The sequence below is a fragment of the Mytilus galloprovincialis genome, chromosome 1 (genome assembly GCF_965363235.1).
Source record: "Mytilus galloprovincialis chromosome 1, xbMytGall1.hap1.1, whole genome shotgun sequence".
NCBI lineage: Eukaryota > Metazoa > Mollusca > Bivalvia > Mytilida > Mytilidae > Mytilus > Mytilus galloprovincialis.
The window spans coordinates 106,857,448-106,878,694 of record NC_134838.1 but is presented as its reverse complement, the minus strand read 5'-3'; the positions used below and the strand labels follow the sequence as shown (position 1 = coordinate 106,878,694).

General features: G+C 30.8%; 1 protein-coding gene across 1 annotated transcript; it reads right to left on the bottom strand.

Annotated features, from left to right (window-relative positions):
• Window positions 1–2,790: 2,790 nt before the first annotated feature.
• On the bottom strand, window positions 2,791–21,167 carry LOC143049483 (spliceosome-associated protein CWC27 homolog). Its single transcript, XM_076223103.1, has 11 exons — window positions 21,040–21,167; window positions 17,750–17,959; window positions 17,134–17,277; window positions 15,889–15,987; window positions 14,198–14,295; window positions 10,684–10,753; window positions 9,133–9,231; window positions 6,284–6,405; window positions 5,678–5,766; window positions 4,407–4,680; window positions 2,791–3,358 (listed from the first exon to the last, which is right to left on the bottom strand). Exons 1-11 carry the CDS (start codon window positions 21,079–21,081, stop codon window positions 3,199–3,201), a joined length of 1,407 nt encoding a protein of 468 aa, XP_076079218.1. The 5' UTR covers window positions 21,082–21,167; the 3' UTR covers window positions 2,791–3,198.
• Between the last annotated feature and the right edge of the window lie 80 nt (window positions 21,168–21,247).

The following is a 21,247-nucleotide window of genomic DNA, read 5'->3' as shown; positions in this document are numbered from 1 at the left end:
ATGACGACATGATTTCCTTTTGAACATGCACACAAAATACAGCAAAGTGGGTTGGCCTGGTATAATGCAGGTCCATATCCATATACTCGTATCGTTTTTTTCTCCATACTGAAAACGTGTGCCATATTTGCCCCTGGGCACCCTTCATCATCTATTCTAGCAAAATGGTTAGAACAAAACTGTAAGTATTGCTAGATAAGAGATGGCTAATACATGGAAAACATACACAGCTTGTGTTTGTAAAACAAAATAAGACCCTGGCTAGTGCATCATATATTTTCACTTTTGTGTTAGGCCTTTATAGATTTGTTAAAAAGAGAAAACCAAACAGTACAAAACTTGGGGGACAATTTCCTGGGAATGATTTTTTTGTTTTGTTTTAAATGTGCAATAAGTAAATACAAATTTGCTTCTTTTGAATTTTTAAAGCCTGCATCAAGGCACTGTTGGCTTCTGCTTCTTGAAAAATGAAAAATATCTGCTTAATTTTTTATTAAGACTTCACAAAAGATGTTATATTGATTTCATGAAGTAATTGTGCAATAAGCAATAACTGATCCCAATAGAGTTACATTAACATTGAATAATTCACTAGATTACCTTAATAACTTGAATCAAGAAACTGCTATCAAATTTCTTTTTAATGGATTTCTTAAAATGGAAATGGATAAATTTTGTATTACATTCTCTGTTCAACTGTCATATCCTCAATTCAATTAGTATGTGGAATCTGTGTCCAAATAGTATTTGAAAGCCAAAAGACTAGTTAGATAATTCAAAAAGCTGTTCTGCTGCATTTTCAGTTGTTTATAAACAATAATAAAAAAAAGTTGAAAAGCATCACTATACTCATCATTTTCATGAATTGGTCGTGCAGGCTGTTAATAGTTATCAAACGTACCAGGATTATAATTTAGTACGCCAAACGCGCGTTTCGTCTACATAAGACTCATCAGTGACGCTCAGATAAAAAAAAAATATAAAGGGAAACAAGTACAAAGTTGAAGAGCATTAAGGACCCAAAATTCCAAAAAGTTGTGCCAAATATGGCTAAGATAAAGCATACATTCATGTTAACCTGATGGTGACATACTTTTTCATTTAAAAGACAAATAAAAATACATCAATACAATAACAATTTTCATTTCATTTATTATAAGGTGATTACCCTATTTTTTATAGTCACCTTTGATAGACATCAGTAACATTGACAAATTACCATATAGTTTGTCATCTAAAAAGTTTGCAATTGTTTTCAGAGAAAAAACATTTTATTAAAGCAAATTAAAGGCAATGGTAAACACATGACACCAGATGGCTGATATAACTAAAGGGGTCTAAAAACATTGCCATTAAATCTAGTACTGTGAAAGTACTATGTTATTGTGGTACATATATTGTTGACATTTTGGTTCCTTTTTTTCCATGAAATGAGAATGAAATATATTCTATATTAAGTACCAATGTGTTAATCTTAAAACCATGAATAATAGAATCCCTTAAACCAACATGTTCACAAAAAAGTTAAAACTACACAGGATAAGAAAATAGAGTTTATAAACGGCCCATATGTTTCTTAGCTTAACAAGTTTCAACAAATAAATAAATATTAACCAGTAAAACATCATGAAAGCTTTATTGAGAAAGTATGGCATCATGAGTTTGAATTTTATAATACAGCCTGCCCTCAATTATTCATTATACAGAACAGCAACATTTAAAGTTTGAAAAGAACAAATAACAAACAACAGTCTACAAAACACAACATAGAAAACTGAAGACTGAGACTGAGCAACAAAAAACTTATATTAACCTGGGGAGATCTAAAAGGGTAAGCAGATCCTGCTCTATATGTTGTGGCTGTCATGTTTGAAAGCATAAAGTATTAATATATCTGGACAAATCAATCAAAGAAATGTAACCATGTAGCAGCAGGCATAATCTGGGATATTTATACTTATACACCTTAATGAGGATATGTATAATATTGCTCAGAATCCTAAATAAAGAGTCCTTCAAAATAATAAAAATTGGCTGAATTGGAGAAAAACAAATAATCTGAAATTGAAATGATAAAGAAAATGATAGAAAAACAAATTGTTATTGAAAAATGTAACTACAGTGAAGAAAGTTCAAAGTGTTTAAACTATGCAGTATGTAACAATGAGATACAACCATTAATTAGTGAAAAATTTAAAACGTTCAAGTAAATGATAATTTCTGTTACCAAGTTCTGTTAACAGTAACTGTAAAACAACATAAACAAGAATGTACATAGATGCCCAACTTGCACTATCATTTTCTATGTTCACTGGACCCTGAAATTGGGGTCAAAACTCAAATTTGGCATTCAAATTAAAAAGATCATAGTATAGGGAACATATGTACTATGTTTCAAATCCATTGGACTTCAACTTCAGCAAAAACTTCCCCGACCAAACACTTTAACATGAAGCGGGTCAGACTCATTTAAGGGCAATGTCTAAGGACATTATGGACCTTGCTCAGATAATGATGAACATTTCCATATATGTTCTATCCAGATTTCAATAAATGCTTAATAAACTATATCTGTCAGTTCATGATTTACCTTGATATTTTTTTGAAGACATGTATGCTTACCTTTTAAATTCTTTTCATTCTCAAAAAGAGACAGTTCATAAAAATGAGTTCTGTTTTTCATCACAAAACTGTTTCAACACACAGTTCTTTACTTTTTCCAGCTTCAGTAAACATTTTATCTGCAGTTTTACAATATTTTTTTTAATCACAAATAATCAATAATCTGTCAACATAACATCATATATTATAACTACATGTATCAACAAATGATATTAAATCTTAGTTCAATATTTTTTAGTTTAATAACATCATTGAGTGGTCTTATTCTAAACAAGCTAAAATTGTTTTTATCTTTTAAATATAAATAGCACTTTGTTAACAAATGACAAAAAAATAAATAAACTCAATTCAAAAGTCATGCAATATATTTCAATTTTAAGCCTATTTCAATTACCATAACCTTGAATATGAAACAAACTTTAAAGTGTTATTTTTTTTATAAAACTGAAGAACTTTTTCCTCTTTTCACACTCAGTTCACATATAGAGATCTTTACAAATGCCTATTTACGTGTTAAAAACACAGACATTCAATTGTTCATGAGGAGAACACCAGACTCAAAACAATTAACATGTGTTATCTCCGCTCTTTCATTGCTTGTTTACTTGCTTCACGTCTTCGTTTAGTCAGTGGGTTTCTTGGATCATGAATTTCATATCTGTCCAGTTCTTCAATGTTTGCATCAATGACTTTTCTCTTCCGGTCATCATCCATGAATCTGAGCTTGTGTCTCATCCTGTAAGTTTACAAATGTATACATTGCACTAACGATAAATCATGTTCATTTGTACAGTAAATGATTTAATATACTGATTCAAAATATTTAATTCTGTGCTTAGTATATATGTATACAGTGACTAGTTAGCTTAAGGATTACGTGTTATTGGATAAGTGCTGATAGTTTAAATTGATAAATATCACACATTTTCTCTGCTTAAGTCTAATAGGATTAGTTTTATTCATATTATTCTATGTATGTCGAATAAGGTGTTATTATCACTATTTTACAAAATTTTCGTTTGATTGTATGGAATGATAATTTCTTTTCTCAATACAGTAGAGTGATATGAAAAATTATCACTAGAAACTAAGTGAACATGCTCCCTTGTCATTGAAATTAACAACGTCTTCATATGTAAAATAGCAATAAACAGATTATCATTGGTCATCTCAACTCGATTACTTTTCTCGCTTTCCTCATACTGGCTCAAACGAGAAAACCAATCTCATTAAGATGATAAACAATAATCTATAAATATCATGTCATCAGTCATTACATTTACTATAAGAAAATGATACCTGTGTTCATTGATGCTTAATGCTGATAGTTATCAAAGGTACCAGGATTATAATTTAGTACGCCAGACGCGTATGTAATTATTTAACATTTGCTTGTTAAACATAATTTGTAAAACTATCACATTATACAATTTAGAAATTATGGTTCTAAAACAACACTTTTAAAAATAGTACAACAAACAACCAACAAACAAGAATATATTGACGATATTGTAGGTGGATCCCAAGGAACATGGTTTAAAAGAAATAATGAATACTTCTAACAAAAGATGTTCAAAATATTGTTTTCTTTAAAAATACTAAAAATAAAAACTTATTTTTATTTTGTGATACTGTGAAAAGGTTAAGCTTGTTTATTCTTATTTTCATGAATGAAAAAGTTCTAAAATTTTAGTACATTATTTGGGTGGTTTTTTTTACACAAATTAATTATTTTTTTTTGATGACATAATCAAATTATCATATTTTCCTATTATTTTTTTTACCAAGACAAATCTGTTGGATCGTTGTCTTCTTCCATCTTTTCTCCTTCTTCTTCCTTCTTTTCTTCCACCTTTTCCTTTGCTTTTTCTTCTTCATCATCATCATAATCACCACCCAAAAGTTTAGCAGAGCTTAGTTTTGTTTTGAATTTTGATAACATTTCAAGTGTCATGGCTTCTCTATCTTTTCCTTTCTTTCCTTGCACTTTTTTCAAATCCTGGTACTTTTGTCTTTCTTTCATATAACTTTCAACAACTTCACTTATTTTTGGCTTTTCTACAAAATCAAAGAATTAAAGATGAAAGTGTTTTCAATTTTAAAGTTTTAACATAACTAATCATGTTTTTGACATAACAAAAAATTAAAATAAGATTAATATGATTTTTGAGATTAAAAATTGAATCTTAGGTTGTGATGGCTGGGTATTGTAATTATTGTAGAACCCATATGTTAACTCTTTAGTCAGTATTCTCTCCAGGGCCTTATGCCATAATGTTATATAGATAAAGGAAGATGTGGTGTGAGTGCCAATGAGACAACTCTCCATCCAAATAACAATTTAAAAAGTAAACCATTATAGGTTAAAGTACAGCCTTCAACACGGAGCCTTGGCTCACACCGAACAACAAGCTATAAAGGGCCCCAAAATTACTAGTATAAAACCATTCAAACGGGAAAACCAACGGTCTAATCTATATAAACAAAACGAGAAACACGTATATATTACATAAACAAACGACAACTACTGTACATCAGATTCCTGACTTAGGACAGGTGCAAACATTTGCAGCGGGATTAAACGTTTTATATGTATTTTTACCATAGTGCTACTGAGGAGATGATTATATTAATTTGATTCTTGAATATAGGGGAAACGGTGCTATTTGGAATCTCACAGTGGCATTTTAAAATACATGTTCCTGCACTGACATGATTTAATAAAAATAATCTTAAATCCCTATTGATAAATTAAGATATTATTAAGAAACTAACTTTCCATAACTAATGCATATTTAATTTTAATGAATTCATCTTTTCTTTTTAGTCCTTTTTTGTCTGAGAGCTCCTAAAATTTCAGCATCCCTTGCTTTCAAATGTCTGGGATTGAGTGTTCCTGATAAAGGTAAATCCAGAAAAGGCCTTCCACAGCAAAAATATTAACAGTGTTATTTTTAATTTTTTAAATGTCTTTGTATTATTTGTGTTGTTTTGTTGCTGTCTAATAGGCACATACCTTACATTTAAACTCATCTATATCATGGAAACAATTTACCTGTTTTTGACTGTGTTAAATCTTCTGTTGTCTTTGTCTTTCCTAACAATTCTCTCTTCAGTTTTCTTGCTTCTCTTTTAAGCTCATCTCTGTAAAAAATATAACAATATCACACACTCACATTTCAGTATAAACTTGTTTCACATTGTTATGTATTTTCGTATGCATAATTTAGCATGATATGTTAATTTTTTCTTATTACATCATATCGAAAGTAGCTAAAGCAGCAACTTTTATTAAATAGATTTCAGTGTCATATTGTTTTCTTTAGTTTGTATAATTGAGATGTACCCTGCATTTTTGAAACCAGTAGAACAATGATTTTATCTATTAGGTAACAGACCAAAGAGCACTTTGACTTACAAGACTATTGCTATGGTCTCCCACACCCAGTTGTCTTTACCTATTTTAATTTATGCCATTTAGTATTTTCTAATTTTTTAGGACCTAGGACATCAACCTTTTGGCTTCCCTATAGGAAATCCAAAAACATCAGTGAAATTTTTCAACAGTGGAAAGGAGAATGTTTCTTCTCAAAGAAATCTAAATTTAAATGACTTTAATCATTTTTAATACAGGGCACTTGTTCTTCCATCTTGTACTTACAATGTACTTGATTCATGATCATCCTCGCCATCACTATTTCCTTCATGTTTTCTTTTATTCTTTCCTTCTCTCAGTTTTTCTGCCACTGTTTTTGCAATGTCTTGTCTATTAGCTTCATCTTCCTTTAAATAAACAATTCATATGCCAGAGAACAGTTCTTCAGAGAGAATATTTGCAAAAGTTGTACTGAAAAAAGGTAGGAAGACTCAAACTTACTTCAACACATGTTTGTCAAGAACTTAAAGGAATGCAAGGTAACTTTGAATGGTACTAGATACATCATATTACGGTGGTACACCTTAACTTCAAAAGCCTATGTCTTACGATTAAAAATGTGTGATCTGGACCAGAAAATGTCCCAAAAGGTCAACCACTTAAATTTTTACTTCAGAGGACAAGGACACATGAAGTTCATGTTGAAAATTAATATTTTTAATTGAGCATTCATATACATGATTAGATATATGTCACATTCTTTATGTGTCAGTCCCAAGTCAGTAGTTCAGTGGTTGTTGTTGGTTCCAGTCTATCATATTTGTTTTTCATTAACTTTTGTTATAAATTTTGGCATTTAACTTTCTCGATTGAATTGTTTCATATTTTTCATATCAAGCCTTATATAGTCGACTATACATGGTGGGGTTTTTTCATTGTTGCAGGCCGTATAGTGGTCTATTATTTCTTACATCTACTTCATTTAAACCCTGGTAGATAGTTGTATCATTGCCAATCATACCACATCTCCTTATTTTTTTTTAAACATAGATTTCTGAGCTAACAAGATTGCCTTTTTAGCTCACCTGTCCCGAAGGGACAAGTGAGCTTATGCCATCACTTGGCGTCCGTCGTCGTCCGTCGTCTGTCGTCGTCGTAAACTATTTCAAGAATCTTCTCCTCTGAAACTACTGGGCCAAATACTTTCAAACTTTAACTGAATGTTCCTAAGGGTATCTTATTTATAAATTGTACCCGAAGTTTTGATCTATCAACAAACATGGTCGCCATTGCTAAAAATAGAACATAGGGGTCAAATGCAGTTTTTGGCTTATAACTCAAAAACCAAAGCATTTAGAGCAAATCTGACATGGGGTAATATTGTTTATCAGGTCAAGATCTATCTGCCCTGAAATTTTCAGATGAATCAGACAACCCGTTGTTGGGTTGCTGCCCCTGAATTGGTAATTTTAAGGAAATTTTGCTGTTTTTGGTTATTATCTTTAATATTATTATAGATAGAGATAAACTGTAAACAGGAATAATGTTCATCAAAGTAAGATTTACAAATAAGTCAACATGACGGAAATGGTCAGTTGACCCCTTTAGGTGTTATTGCCCTTTATAGTCAATTTTTAACCATTTTTCCTAAATCTTAGTAATCTTTTACAAAAATCTTCTCCTCTGAAACTACTGGGCCAAATACTTCCAAACTTTAACTGAATGTTCCTTAGGGTATCTAGTTTGTAAATTGTATCCGAAATTATGATCTATCAACAAACATGGTCGCCATTGCTAAAAATAGAACATAGTGGTCAAATGCAGTTTTTGGCTTATAACTCAAAAACCAAAGCATTTAGAGCAAATCTGACGTTGGGTAATATTGTTTATCAGGTCAATTTCTATCTGCCCTGAAATTTTCAGATGAATCAGACAACCTGTTGTTGGGTTGCTGCCCCTGAATTGATAATTTTAAGGAAATTTTGCTGTTTTTGTTTATTATCTTGAATATAATTATAGATAGAAATAAACTGTAAACAGCAATAATGTTCAGCAAAGTAAGATCTTCAATTAAGTCAATTTGACCAAAATTGTCAATTGACCCCTTAAGGAGTTATTGCCCTTTAAAGACTTTTTTCACAATTTGTTCATCATGTTGACTTACTTTAAAAAATCTTCTCCTTTGAAACTGCTGTATCAATTTCAGCCAAACTTAGGCTAAATGAGTTTCAGAGTATCTAGTATAAATTTTATATTTTATTTCCTTGTATGTCAAGAAACATAGCTCCTATGGCTAAAATAGAACATAGAAGAAAATGATTATTTTTTTGGGCTTTTGAAGAAAATAGGACGATCCAAAAAAACATTTAAATAAATTGAAAAGCCAAAATAATCATTGATGAGAGATTTAACCAAAAGAATTAAGGTGAGCGATTCAGGCTCTTGAGAGCCTCTTGTTTCATTTTGAAATCACTAAATTGTGGATGCTATGTTTAATATCCATGTAAATGAATATCAATTTAGGCTTGTGTTTTGACTTTGTTTATTGGTGCCTTAGATATATAGGTGCATATAGCTTACAAAATTGTGCAGTTTGCAATTGAAATGCCTATAAGGAATAATATTAGTTATCTTGGTGTAATCAGGGGTGTACAGAATTTTACACTTTTTTTTTTTTTTTTTTTCTTTGACATTTTATTATTATTATTTTTTTTCTCTTAATTTTAGCAATTTTTTTTTTTTTTTTTTTTTTTAATTTGCCAAAATTTTATTTATCCCATGTGAACAAGGGTGGGGTGTTATTTACACCGTGGTAATTAACCAATCATATTGCAGTATTTTTGCTCTATAAGAAATAAAGATCTATACCATATACATTTTTATTTAGGGGCCAGCTGAAGCCAACCCCAGGTGCATGATTTTCTCACTGTGTTGTAGACCAATTGGTGACTCTCAGCTGTTTTCTGCTATTAGGTCTCAATTTATGACATTTAGTTATTAACAGACTCTTGTGGTGAGTTCTCTCATTTGCAGTCATACCTTACCACATCTCATTATTCTTTATCTAATTATATTCTAGCATGTCATAAATTTATTAAAATACCGGTAGATAACATAATTATCATCTGTAATACCTCATGACTCTTGATTCTTTCCTCTAGATTTTCTACATCTGTACTAAGTGTAGGATCATCAGTCAAATCATGACTACTTTTACCCTTTCCTTTCATTTCCTATAAATAAATTATTACATAATCACTACTTGTTTACTCAACTCATTTTTGTATCCATTTGGTTATTTCTAATTTTGATCAATGCTATAAATATGTATTTCATCACAGCTCAAAAATGTGGGTTATCCAAAATTCCTTTTTGTGTTGTTTTTTTTAGTTATACAGGCATATTTTAAAAGCACTTTGAAACTTATTTCTATTCAAATTTGACAAAAGAATTGAATTAGTTTGATATATAATTGGTTATTAACTATAAGCAAAAGGTTTCCCATTTTTTAAAATAGATTATATCGTTGGTGTTTCTGTTTGAAAGGTTTTACACTAGGAATTTTTGGTGCCTTTTATAGCTTGCTGGTTGGTGTGAGAAAAGTCTCTGTGTTGAAGACCATACTTTGACCTATAATGGTTTACTTTTACAAATTGTGACTTGGATGGAGAGTTGTCTCATTGGCATTCATACCACATCTTCTTATATCTACTAATAAATGTTAAGGTTTTAGTTTCTCATTCATTTTGGTTCTCAAATAGGGGCATTGGAATTAAACAAATAACATAACATCATCTTTCCAAAAAAGACAGACTCTTACCAAAATTAAACTGTTTATAAAAGGGGAATAATCCATTAAGCACTGAATGCAAACAGATAGATAACTGAAGTACAATGATAAATGTAGGTTTTTGAAAATTCTTTGAATGTTGTGAAGTATGTATGCCCTTCAGACCATTTGTAAGTTATACCAATAATGCTGAAATTTATTTAGTCATTAGTCATTTAAAACATTTATCTGCCTCGTTCTATAGAACACTTGGTATGATGGTACGACAAAAACTTCTAACACAATAATCCAATCTATTCATAAATTCCCTTCAATATCTGATTATCAATGTATGAAATCCATGCTTCTGTGTTATCATTGCCACACTGCTTGTATGTCCATTGCCCTAGACTATCCAGTGCTTTAGACCACTATGTCTATACATAGGATAGTTGGCAGAGTGGTAAACAATCCTGGCCACATTGCAGTGGGTGTTAGATCACAAAAAAAAAACAAGTTCAAATGCTGCTGAGGAAAGATAACAAGTTGGGAACTGCAATTCTTTGATTTAATTTCAAATGATTTATATATGAATATTATGCAAGTCTTAAGATGTGTGCAACAATATTGATAAAATCTTATTCATACATCTATTTTCAGTAATGTAAAGCAAATTTGAAGTGTTGTATAATTTTTCTGTTTTCATGGTATTGTCAATTTAAGATGATATGATACTTTTTCAGATATTATAAAATTGATGATACCACATAGACAGAAATAAACCTTTACAAGTCTTAGGATTTGTGCAATGATAACAAAAAGTATCAGTATCCTAGCACAAATCTTTAGACTTGTATATATACATATGATAATCTAATAGATAAGAATATATTTCCCCTTATTTCTCAGTTATAACCTTTGTTGCTATGGTGTCATTTTCTTCATTTTCTTCTGCTTCTTCACCAAATGATAACAACTTGAAATTTCTATAACAGAAATAAAAAAAAATTAATTTATATTTTTAGGCATTGGTTTTAATGAATAAGCAGGTTTTGAAGATGGTTGAGTATTCTATATATGTGACCAAGTCAGGAGCCTGTTATTCAGTTGTTGTCTGCAATAGATGATTTTATCTTATTGATTTTGCTTTAATCAGGCCATCAATTTGTTTTTTGAATTATTTCACATTTTGTCATGCCAGGTCCATTTAAAGCAAACTACAATGTGCTGTTTTAGCTCATTATTGAAGGCCATATTGTAACCTATAGTTGTTTGCATCCTTGTTCTGTTATCTCTGGCAGATTATTTTGGCAATCAAACCACATCTCCTTATTTTCATATAAGCATCTGATGACACGAAGTTGAACTTATCATTAAGGATGTACTCAGGTGAGGTTTTGGAATTTGTGTTAAATGCTTCGGACTCCTTGGTGTTTTTCCATACAATACAATGTAAAATATTTTGCCCCATAACACCCCTTTATTTTTTCATATAAGACTTAATAGCTCATGAAAGTTCATTTACTAAAATTTTTAAGATTCTTAATTTTCTTTCTTTTGTTTTGAGACCCAAATAGTACCAATGCATATATAAGGTAAAAGTCCGAGTCAGCCTTTTCCCGCCATATTTTAAATCTCAAATATCTCGAAAAGGAGGTCCATGACCTATCAATATTTTTAGCTCATCTTTATTCTTAATAGATGCTCTACCAGCTTATTGTATCAATTTTAATTTCTTAATTTCTTAATTTTTACCTAACCTCACCTAAGTACATCCTTAAAACCAATGTTAACTCAAATACTAGTAGACATTAAACTTTTAAAGCATCAAGCAAACAGGAAGAAGATCAGTGTCAGGTTCATACATGGTAAATATATCTTAATGGAGCTCAATGCCTTATAAAAGAAACAGCTTTATACAATATGTATTATGAGAATACATAACAAAGTAACGGTCAATCTATGGATATGGTAATACATGTAATTCCAAATATGTAGCTCACTAAGGTGATGGTCACTAACAAAAAATTATCTGATATCTTATTGAGTTCCTTTGACCATAAGTGTTCTATTGTCTGATGTCAAACTTTAATAGACCTATTATCACTGCTGCTGATAGTGAGCAAGTAACAAAAAAAGTACATGTATGTGTATTATGCTGTGAATCTTCATCAAATGTACAACAAACACCATACATTCTGCTGTTTGGTCAGGTTGTTGTCTCTTTGTCATATTCCCCATTTCCATTTCCATTCTCCGTTTTAATTTCTTGTATAAGGCCAGGATTTTTTAATTTGTTGGTTTACGGATCCGCCGACCCGATTTTGCCGATTTCCAGAATAAAAATAAAATTGACTTTTCATGCTTTTTTATTGCCGCCGACCCTAAGAAATGCATTATCCCTGAAAAATAATTAAAATAATTTTTTTTTATGAAATGAAATGCATTAATCACTAACAAAATTGATAACACTTGCTGTTGTGAAAAAATAAAACTTCCAGTTTACGTTTTTAAATATAGACAAATCAATTATCATAATAACTGACCTTGAAATGTCGTTTGCACAATTAATTTTGCGGAACGAAACTTGTGTTTAAAACCAATTACACAATAAGTTCGTTTCCCTTATTTGTCATCAGTCCGTAAGATGCATCATCTCATAGAAATAGACTTGTCCAAATGTGGATAGGTTGAAGGCATCAAGTTGAAGTATTGAATATTAACAAATCATTTGGAATTTTCTTGTTTCATAGATAATAAAAAAATTATCGTCCATTTGGATAAAAAACGGGAATGCGAGACAACAGATTGACCCGATAATCTCGTTTTTCCAATGGACGAGTCTATTAGGTTTTTGACACGTGTGTTGAAACTTATTTTCGTACGACGTTTTTACATTTTTTTTCTTTATCAGTTTTCGTGCTTGAAGATCATTATTCACCAAGTTTTCTGGAATTGATTAAGAGCTACGCGAATCTATTTTTCTTGTTTCTGAAATGACGATTTAATTTCATCTTTGTCCGTGCACCCCCCTTTTTTTTACTGTAACTTATTAGACAATGTCATGCGATGTTTATAACAGCTGAGCAATAATATTTCATTGAACTAAAATTTAAGAAATGATGATAAAATGGCATAACAAACATATTGTTAGAAAGGTGAAATATATATTGATTTTGCATATTTTTCTGTTTTCAAAGATGATTTTTTTTTCTTTTTTTTCCCGACCGACCGACCCGACTTTTTCATGGGGAAAATCCGTAAACCAGCAAATTAAAAAACCGTGGCCTAATATTGATGGGTAAATAAATTATAAATGACTGTGTGTATCTTTAATAGAAATTTAAACTGATTGTTATATAAGAAAATATACCTCATATGTCTTGTTTCTTACAAAAGTAATCTACAACAGGCATTACTGTAAATTCAGAATTTTTTGCGTGCATTTATTATCACAATTTTTTGTTATTTTAGAATCAAATGTAATTTTAGTTTTTGTAATATCGAAAAAAATCCTGATTAATTATTATCATGATTATAAAATATTTCAAAATGAGACTTTAATTTTTGTTTTTATAACCGTTTTGCATTTTTTGCAATAATAACAAGTGAAACTGCGAGCTACTGCTCACTGATGATACCCCCGCCACAAGTGGATAATATTAATAGTGTAAAAATATGCAAGTGTTCAGTAAACAGGAAGTTGTCAAGTGATGAATCTGAAAACGCATCACACAGTATAGCTGACTTATATAAATCCTGAAACCAAATTTCAGAAATCCTTGTATTGTAGTTCCTGAGAAAAATGTGACGAAAATTTTCAACTTGGCTATCATGTGTAAAATCATACAAGTGTTTGGTAAACAGGAAGTTGTCGAGTGATGAATCTGAAAACGCATCACAGGGTATAGCTGACTTATATAAATCCTGAAACCAAATTTCAGAAATCCTTGTATTGTAGTTGCTGAGAAAAATGTGACGAAAATTTTCAACTTGGCTATCATGTGTAAAATCATACAAGTGTTCGGTAAACAGGAAGTTGTCAAGTGATGAATCTGAAAACGCATCACACGGTATGGCTAACATATATAAATGTTGATAGCAAATTACAGAAAGGGTGGATGTGTAGTTCCTGAGAAAAATGTGATGAAAGTTTCATGGGACGGACTGACTGACGGACTGACGGACTGACGGACTGACGGACTGACGGACGGACAGAAAGAGGTAAAACAGTATACCCCCCCTTTTTTAAAGCGGGGGTATAAAAACATCGCAATAACTTCTGAATTTACAGTAGATATTTTCTTCAAACTTGATTGGCCAAGTTCTAAGATCAAATAAAAACATTTCAAACTCATGTAGAAAATTGCTTGTTTCTGGTACAAACAAATAAAAAACCTACTGGACTGAAAGCCTAAATGCAGACTTACTTTGTAGCTTTCGATTTACTTTTGATCTTCTTGTCCTCATTTTTCTTGTCTTTGCCTGTAGTCCGTGGTTCTATGTCATCAAATGGATTGGATAAAATCTAAAACAATCAATAGCAGTGTGACCATTTAGCCATACATATTAAACTTGTTATTGTTTTATTTGTTTAAGATAGCATTGAAAGCATAAAAAGTATCTCAGATTTTCAGGTTTTTAGAAAAAATGCTGTTTAACTGCATTTCATATGGCGCGGAATCAGGGTCAAAAATTCTTCTTTGTGTATATACATAATTCGATTTACGTATATACAAAAATAATTACGTATATACATTAATCCAGTTATGTATATACAGAAATAATTCCATATACACAGAAATAGAATTACGTATATACAAAATTAATTCCATATACACAGAAATCGAATTACGTATATACAGAAATAATTCCGTATATATAGAAATATTTATGTAAAGACAGAAAGATAGTATTTCTGTATATACGGAATTCGTTTTAAGTATATACGTAAATCGAATTCTGTATATACAGAAATAATTACGTATATATGTTAATCGAATTCTATTTATACGTAAATCGAATTCTGTATATACGTAAATTGAATTTCGTATATACGTAAATCGAATTTCGTATTAACAGAAGTATTTCTGTACATACATAATTATGTATACACGTAAATAATTATGTATGTACAGAAATACTTCTGTTAATACGAAATTCGATTTACGTATATTACATAATTATTTACGTGTATACATAATTATTTCTGTATATACGGAATTCGATTTATGTATAAACAGAATTCAATTTACGTATTTTACGTAATTATTTCTGTATATACAGAATTCGATTAACGTTTATACAGAATTCGATTTACGTATATACATAAATCGAATTCCGTATATTCAGAAATAATTATGTTTATACGTAAATAAGTATTTATGACCCTGATTCCGTGCCATAATTTCATGTCTATATTTATTTCTGTGACTCCAACACATCAATAGTATCAAAAGAAGCAATAAAAGAAGTTGAAAGACATTATAAAGGCCAAGCATCTAACTGAATTCAGAAATGAGCTAGATGCTAACTATCTGCAAGATTAAAATTTAACTCTTCCATAATATTAATTAATAGAATTTTAACATTCTTAATACTTTTTTTAAAACCTTCACAGGAATATGACATTTGTTTTCCATTTGTTTGGTGTGTTTTAGCTTTTGATTTTGCCATTTGCTTAGGGACTTTCTGTTTACCATGGAATTTTACTCAGAGTTCAGTATTTTTTTATTTTTGTACTTTTCTAAGTCCGCCTTCTTTACAAACATTGTTTTGCCCTAAATATCAGATGCTCTAATGAGATAAAAATAAGTGTCAGCTCCTCCACCATTCTAGCTTTGTTTTGGCAGGGACAATTGTTAGTATGTCTAATGAAAGGTTTTTTCGTCTATTGGAAAAAATATCAAGTTGGAAACAAAGTCTGTACTTTAAAAAATGAACTTTTTGCAAACAACTTGAAGGAGACATGAGTACATATACTTAATTTTGTTGTGCAGTTGCCATTCTTATATGACATCGATAAAAGGTAAGTGAGGGAAACTGGTTCCTTGTTCTCTTATTCCTTCTATCTATGTTTTGTCTATTTAAAGCATTGGTTTCAGTATTTTAAATAAGTTACCTGTGCTTTATTAATTTTTGGTGGATATAATGGTCTGTCAGTACCGTCTGTTTCACAATCATTTAGTTTAATCATGTTATATACAGTATTACCAGTAACCTATAAATGACAGAAATAAATAAATTTAAATGCTATCTATAAAAATTTAAGATGACTTATCTGCAATACACAGATACCATTAAAAGGCAATTGTAAAAAACTATCTCTCTAGGATGTAAATTCTTAACTAAAAAAGAGCAAGCCAAACAAAAGTAATGATCATATTTTTGTATATCAAATATCTTGGATACTACTACATATATCAATTAGACAAAACTAAGGATCTAGATGTTTAGATGACTTTTTGTTCATGCCATCTTTTGTTCTGCTTAGTATCAAACAAACAAATTTTTAATTTTTATTGGGCTAGGTCCTTGGCGTAAGTCTAAAGGATGACATGTAACTAATCTAGACATTTTATTCTGATTCTAAGCCAATATAAATATGAAATGATATGTGTTTAGTGAAGAAGGCAATTATGATTGCTATAGTCCTTAATTTGAACCAGATGGGGATCAAACCAATAACTTCCTGTCCTTGAGAACAACATGTTACCATTGGACCATTGATATGTTAAAAATTAATAAGACTCTTGATAAGGAACCTGATGTTCAGTGGTTATCGTTTGTTAATGTGGTTCATAAATGTTTCTCATGTCTTGTTTTTTATATAGATTAGACCGCTGGTTTTCCCGCTTGAATGGTTTTACAATAGTCATTTATGGGGCTCTTTATAGCTTGCTGTTTGGTGTGAGCCAAGGCTCTGTGTTAAAGACCGTACTTAAACTTATAATGGTTTACTTTTACAAATTATACCGTAATGGAGAGTTGTCTCATTGGCGCTCATGCCACATCTTCTTATATCTCTTTAATGGTTTTAATTCTAAGATACACTATTTGTAGTCCTATCAGTGGCAACTATATCTATGCTGTAAAGCTATTTGTTTTTATTTGCATGCTTTTTATGAAATGTGTGTTCTCTTCATTGAAAAGATAAGAATCTGAAAATTGAAAAAAAAATGATATCTTTAGACTTTAGAAGCATTGTCTCTTCTTCTGACATATGCATGATGATCTGTTTTTACACATTAACTGGAAATATTAACCCAATAAACTAAGGCATGCATTCACATATCATTCTGTATTTAATATATAAGAACTTTTCTTGACAACCCAAAACAGCAACTACATGCATGATAAATCTTACTTTTCCAAATATGGTGTGTTTACATTGCAGCTCTGGTGTTTTGTCTAAAGTGAAAAAGAACTGACTACCATTGTCATTCGGCCCTGCATTTGCCATGGCAACCAGTCCCCTTCTAACAAAACGAAGTCTTGAATGAATTTCATCCTGAAATAAACCAAAAGTCATTATTGATTACAAAACAGTTGGCAAGTGTTAGCCATTAGATGTTTTATATTGTTTCCTTATGATGTTTATTGTGACATGAAACATATTAATATCATGATACATGTACAATGTAAGTTTTAAATTTACTTGATTATTGAAACAAGGAACAAACAAGTCAACATACAAGTATGTAAGGTGTTGAAAACAACTTCTGATCATCATGATTATATTCTTTACACAAAATCTTGCAAATAGAAAGGTTAAAGTTGATGATGATTGTAAATTCATCAGTATTTGTACACCATTATAATTTATATTAAAAACCTAATCTATTATGTGTTGTTTTTTAAAACATTAAAGCATCTATTATTTGCACAATATACAAACCATAATAATCAAGACTGTATTCAATATGTAAAACTGCCTGAAGATGTATAACATCTGACTTTAAATGGATGTAAAACAACTTTACCTTAAATGGATGACCATAAATAGATTCACCACCATCTCCAGTGCCTGATGGGTCCCCTCCTTGTGCAATGAAATCCTTGATAATGCGATGGAATACTGTATCCTCATAATATCCCTCCATACACAATTGAACAAAGTTTCGACATGCTTTTGGGGCTTCCTTTGACCATAATTCTATGTCAATGTCTCCCACACTTGTATCTAATAGAACCTACAAATAGACAATGATAGATTTAACATAATACAGTTCATGTTCATCATCATGATTAAAGCAAAGCATGGATCAAGTTGATTTCTGAAATGAAATTTAAACATTGAAACTCTCAATTAAAGGGGCACTAGCTGCCAAATTCATGTTCACCGATTTGACTCAAATTCTTATATTTTATTTATAACAATTACAAACGAAAGTGAACCAACGCCTGGTGAATCTGTAGTACGGTAGAGTCCATAAAGTGGATACATTGGGTATGCAGGGTCGTTATGATAAAAAACATAAAATGTAGATAGTCTTATAACAACAACACTTTAGGGAAGCAGTACCTCTGGCCAAGGGAAGCCAGTCAAAATGGTACGGAATTGCTGGTAAAATGTCGTCTATTTTGGGGAAGAAAGTTAAATGAACATTCAGACCACACAACGGCTATACTGTCTATACACAGCCTGACAACTTATTGTATTATTCTTTCCACGATGCAAGAGGACAAACACATTTTGGCAGAATAATTTTAACAAACATTTTTACAACAAAAACATTTTATTTTAATTTCTTTTGATAGTTTACTTACATACTTACAATCAACTTTCACTTTCACTTTCAGTTGCTATTAATAATGTTACTTGCCATTGTAACATTGTGACGTTTAAATTTTTACAACCCGATTTTGTACTTCAGCATGATTTTATGTATTGTTTTTATCCTTATGACGGTTCCCTAGGCACCGAAATATGGCGATCAATAAATTTCTGCAGCAGTCCCTAAAGTGTTGTTGTTATAAGACTATCTACATTTTATTTATAACAATGTAAAACATTTTTTCAAACTATCAAAAATATCAACTAAACAATTTACAGGACATGGTCTCAATAAGATGTTGCTTTGTTTCATGTGAAATTTAGCCAAGATGCCATCTAATTAACTATCGAGTTGACCTTCTATGACCATATAAGCGATGTAAACATAAACACAGATATAAATAGATTAAGCAACTCGTGCAATTGGATTTTTATAGGTCTGTTAAATTTTGTATTATAGATTAAAAATTTATGTTTATCGTCGTTTTTACCTTTATAAGAATGATTTTGTGTAGATCAAATCAGTTAATCAAATTATTTACCTTTGTTTCACTTTCAATGTTGACATTCTTTTCCTTTAAATACCTGTACACGGACAATGCATGCATTATTCTATCACTTTCTACAGGTTAAATAGGAGTTCACATGAATATGGATTTAATGAGGTCGAATTATTCACTTGCAAGTGAATAATTCATTATCAATGTTTATAAGTTTAATTTGACAAAATTGAACCACTTTAGCTGATAAAGGCAAATTATTATTTCACTTTTTCACTTTCTTTAATGATTGAACAAAAAAAAAATCATATTTTTGATTTCTATACATCTCGTAGCTAGTGCCCCTTTAAGGCAAGCTTTTCTTCTTGTTTGAACATAAATTTATATATGGCTTTATATACAATTAATAGACTTTAATTAAACCTCTTATCATAGTTTGATTTCATGACATATACATGTACTTCTAATGAGACCTAATTTCAGTTTTATTTGTTAACTATGGTTTTCTTTTTCTCAGCTTTTCACTTGCTAAACGTAGTTATGCATTAAGTAAAAGTCAAATATATATCTTTAATACAGTAATACTTGAATGGCAAAGTTTTACTATAAACATTTTGTGATTAAACATGTGTACATGAACTTTCTTGTAAAAGAACATCCTTTATCTTATCCAAATCTTCATACATTTCATAGCTAACTGCTATTGATTTATTGTGTTCTTGTACTCTAAGTAATATGACAACAGCTTTTCTGTATGGAGTGACTTTAACCCTGAGACCTATTATATCAAATGAATATTAACTTCTACAATCAATGAGCACAATTAAGCTTAAGTGTAAGGGAAAAACCTGTGATGAAAGAAAAGGTCTATCACATGATATTGTCATAACAATTGTGCCAAGTTGTTTATTTGATAAAGAAAAAGGATCTTTCATTCTCAATACACAAGATTTCATTTCCATTTATATGAATGAACCATCATTGGTACCAAGGTTAACCTGTGCTTTTTTCAGGGAAACCACATCATAGCTCGTTGTGACTAGTCCGAGATTACTCTGACGTCCAACGGCTGTTTTGCCAGACAAGCTGGGGCCAGCTGTCTGGCAAAACAGCCGTTGGACATCAGAGTGCCCCAGCTTGTCTGGCAAAACAGCTGTTGGACATCAGAGTAATCTCGGACTAGTTGTGACAAAGGTAATTGCTTTCAAACATCCATTTTTTTATCTCAGGAAAAAGCACTTCTTCTTAGGGGGTCTCATTGGGGGATTTGATCCTGGATCACGCTTACTGTTTTGTCAGATTCCTGTATCCCGTTTACACTATGTAGGTAAGCAATTCTCATTTTTTGGTAATTTCCAGCGTCTCGCTGAATTTATTTCCCGTTTTCATGGCACAAAATTTGATTTTCACGTGTCACGCTTACAAAAAATCAACTATCCCGCTTCATGCTTAGACCCCAATGAGACCCACTTCTTATGGTAAAGGATATATTTGTAATTGCATAAATAAATATTAACAAAACGAATATCACTATTTGATACCATGTATCAATGTGTATTGGTATATTCTAAAATTTTGGGGACAGATTTTTGAAAAAAATATTTGCAGATGAATTTCTATAGAGTGATGAAATATGTCTCCACTGGATTAAACTTTTAAATGATACATGTAGTTTGAACATGCAGCACAACAGCTGTTGTTATAGACGTATTTACACTTGTATGCAAATTTGTCCGCCATTACGTAAAATCACACAGGTTCCCGTAAACTTTGACATCATAATTTAAATTATTTGACGTCACAATTTAAAAGAGATTGTTGCTTGACGTCAAAAGGTGATTCGGAGTAGATCTAAGGTCATTCGGAGGCAAGATTCAGCTAAATACCAAAAGTGTAAATACGTTTATTGACATTGTCAACTGTCTGCTGGAGTAATGTTCATAGCAGAACGGTTCACTTTATTTTAAAACGTTTTTAGAAAACACAAATTTTCAACCTTTCCGCTGGTAGGCGGTTCTTGTATGTAAATATTGCTCATTGCATGTCAAACAAAAACAAACTAGACCATTAATTTGAAATGGCAATGGGCGCAGCCATTTTGTTTAGGTTTAACTAAAAGATAAATGAGTAATTGGTCTTTTTGTGTTGTTAACTACGAATTTCATATTCAAATTCATCATATAAATTTATATTCTCTTATTATT

Excerpts from the sequence above, each read along its gene's own strand:
- LOC143049483 (XM_076223103.1), bottom strand. The coding sequence starts at position 21,081 with ATGAGCAATATTTACATACAAGAACCGCCTACCAGCGGAAAG. Across the intron at positions 17,278-17,749 it reads TTTATGGTCATCCATTTAAG|GATGAAATTCATTCAAGACT; the intron begins GTAAAGTTGTTT and ends GGTTTATTTCAG. Across the intron at positions 5,767-6,283 it reads GATCATGAATCAAGTACATT|AGATGAGCTTAAAAGAGAAG; the intron begins GTAAGTACAAGA and ends TATTTTTTACAG.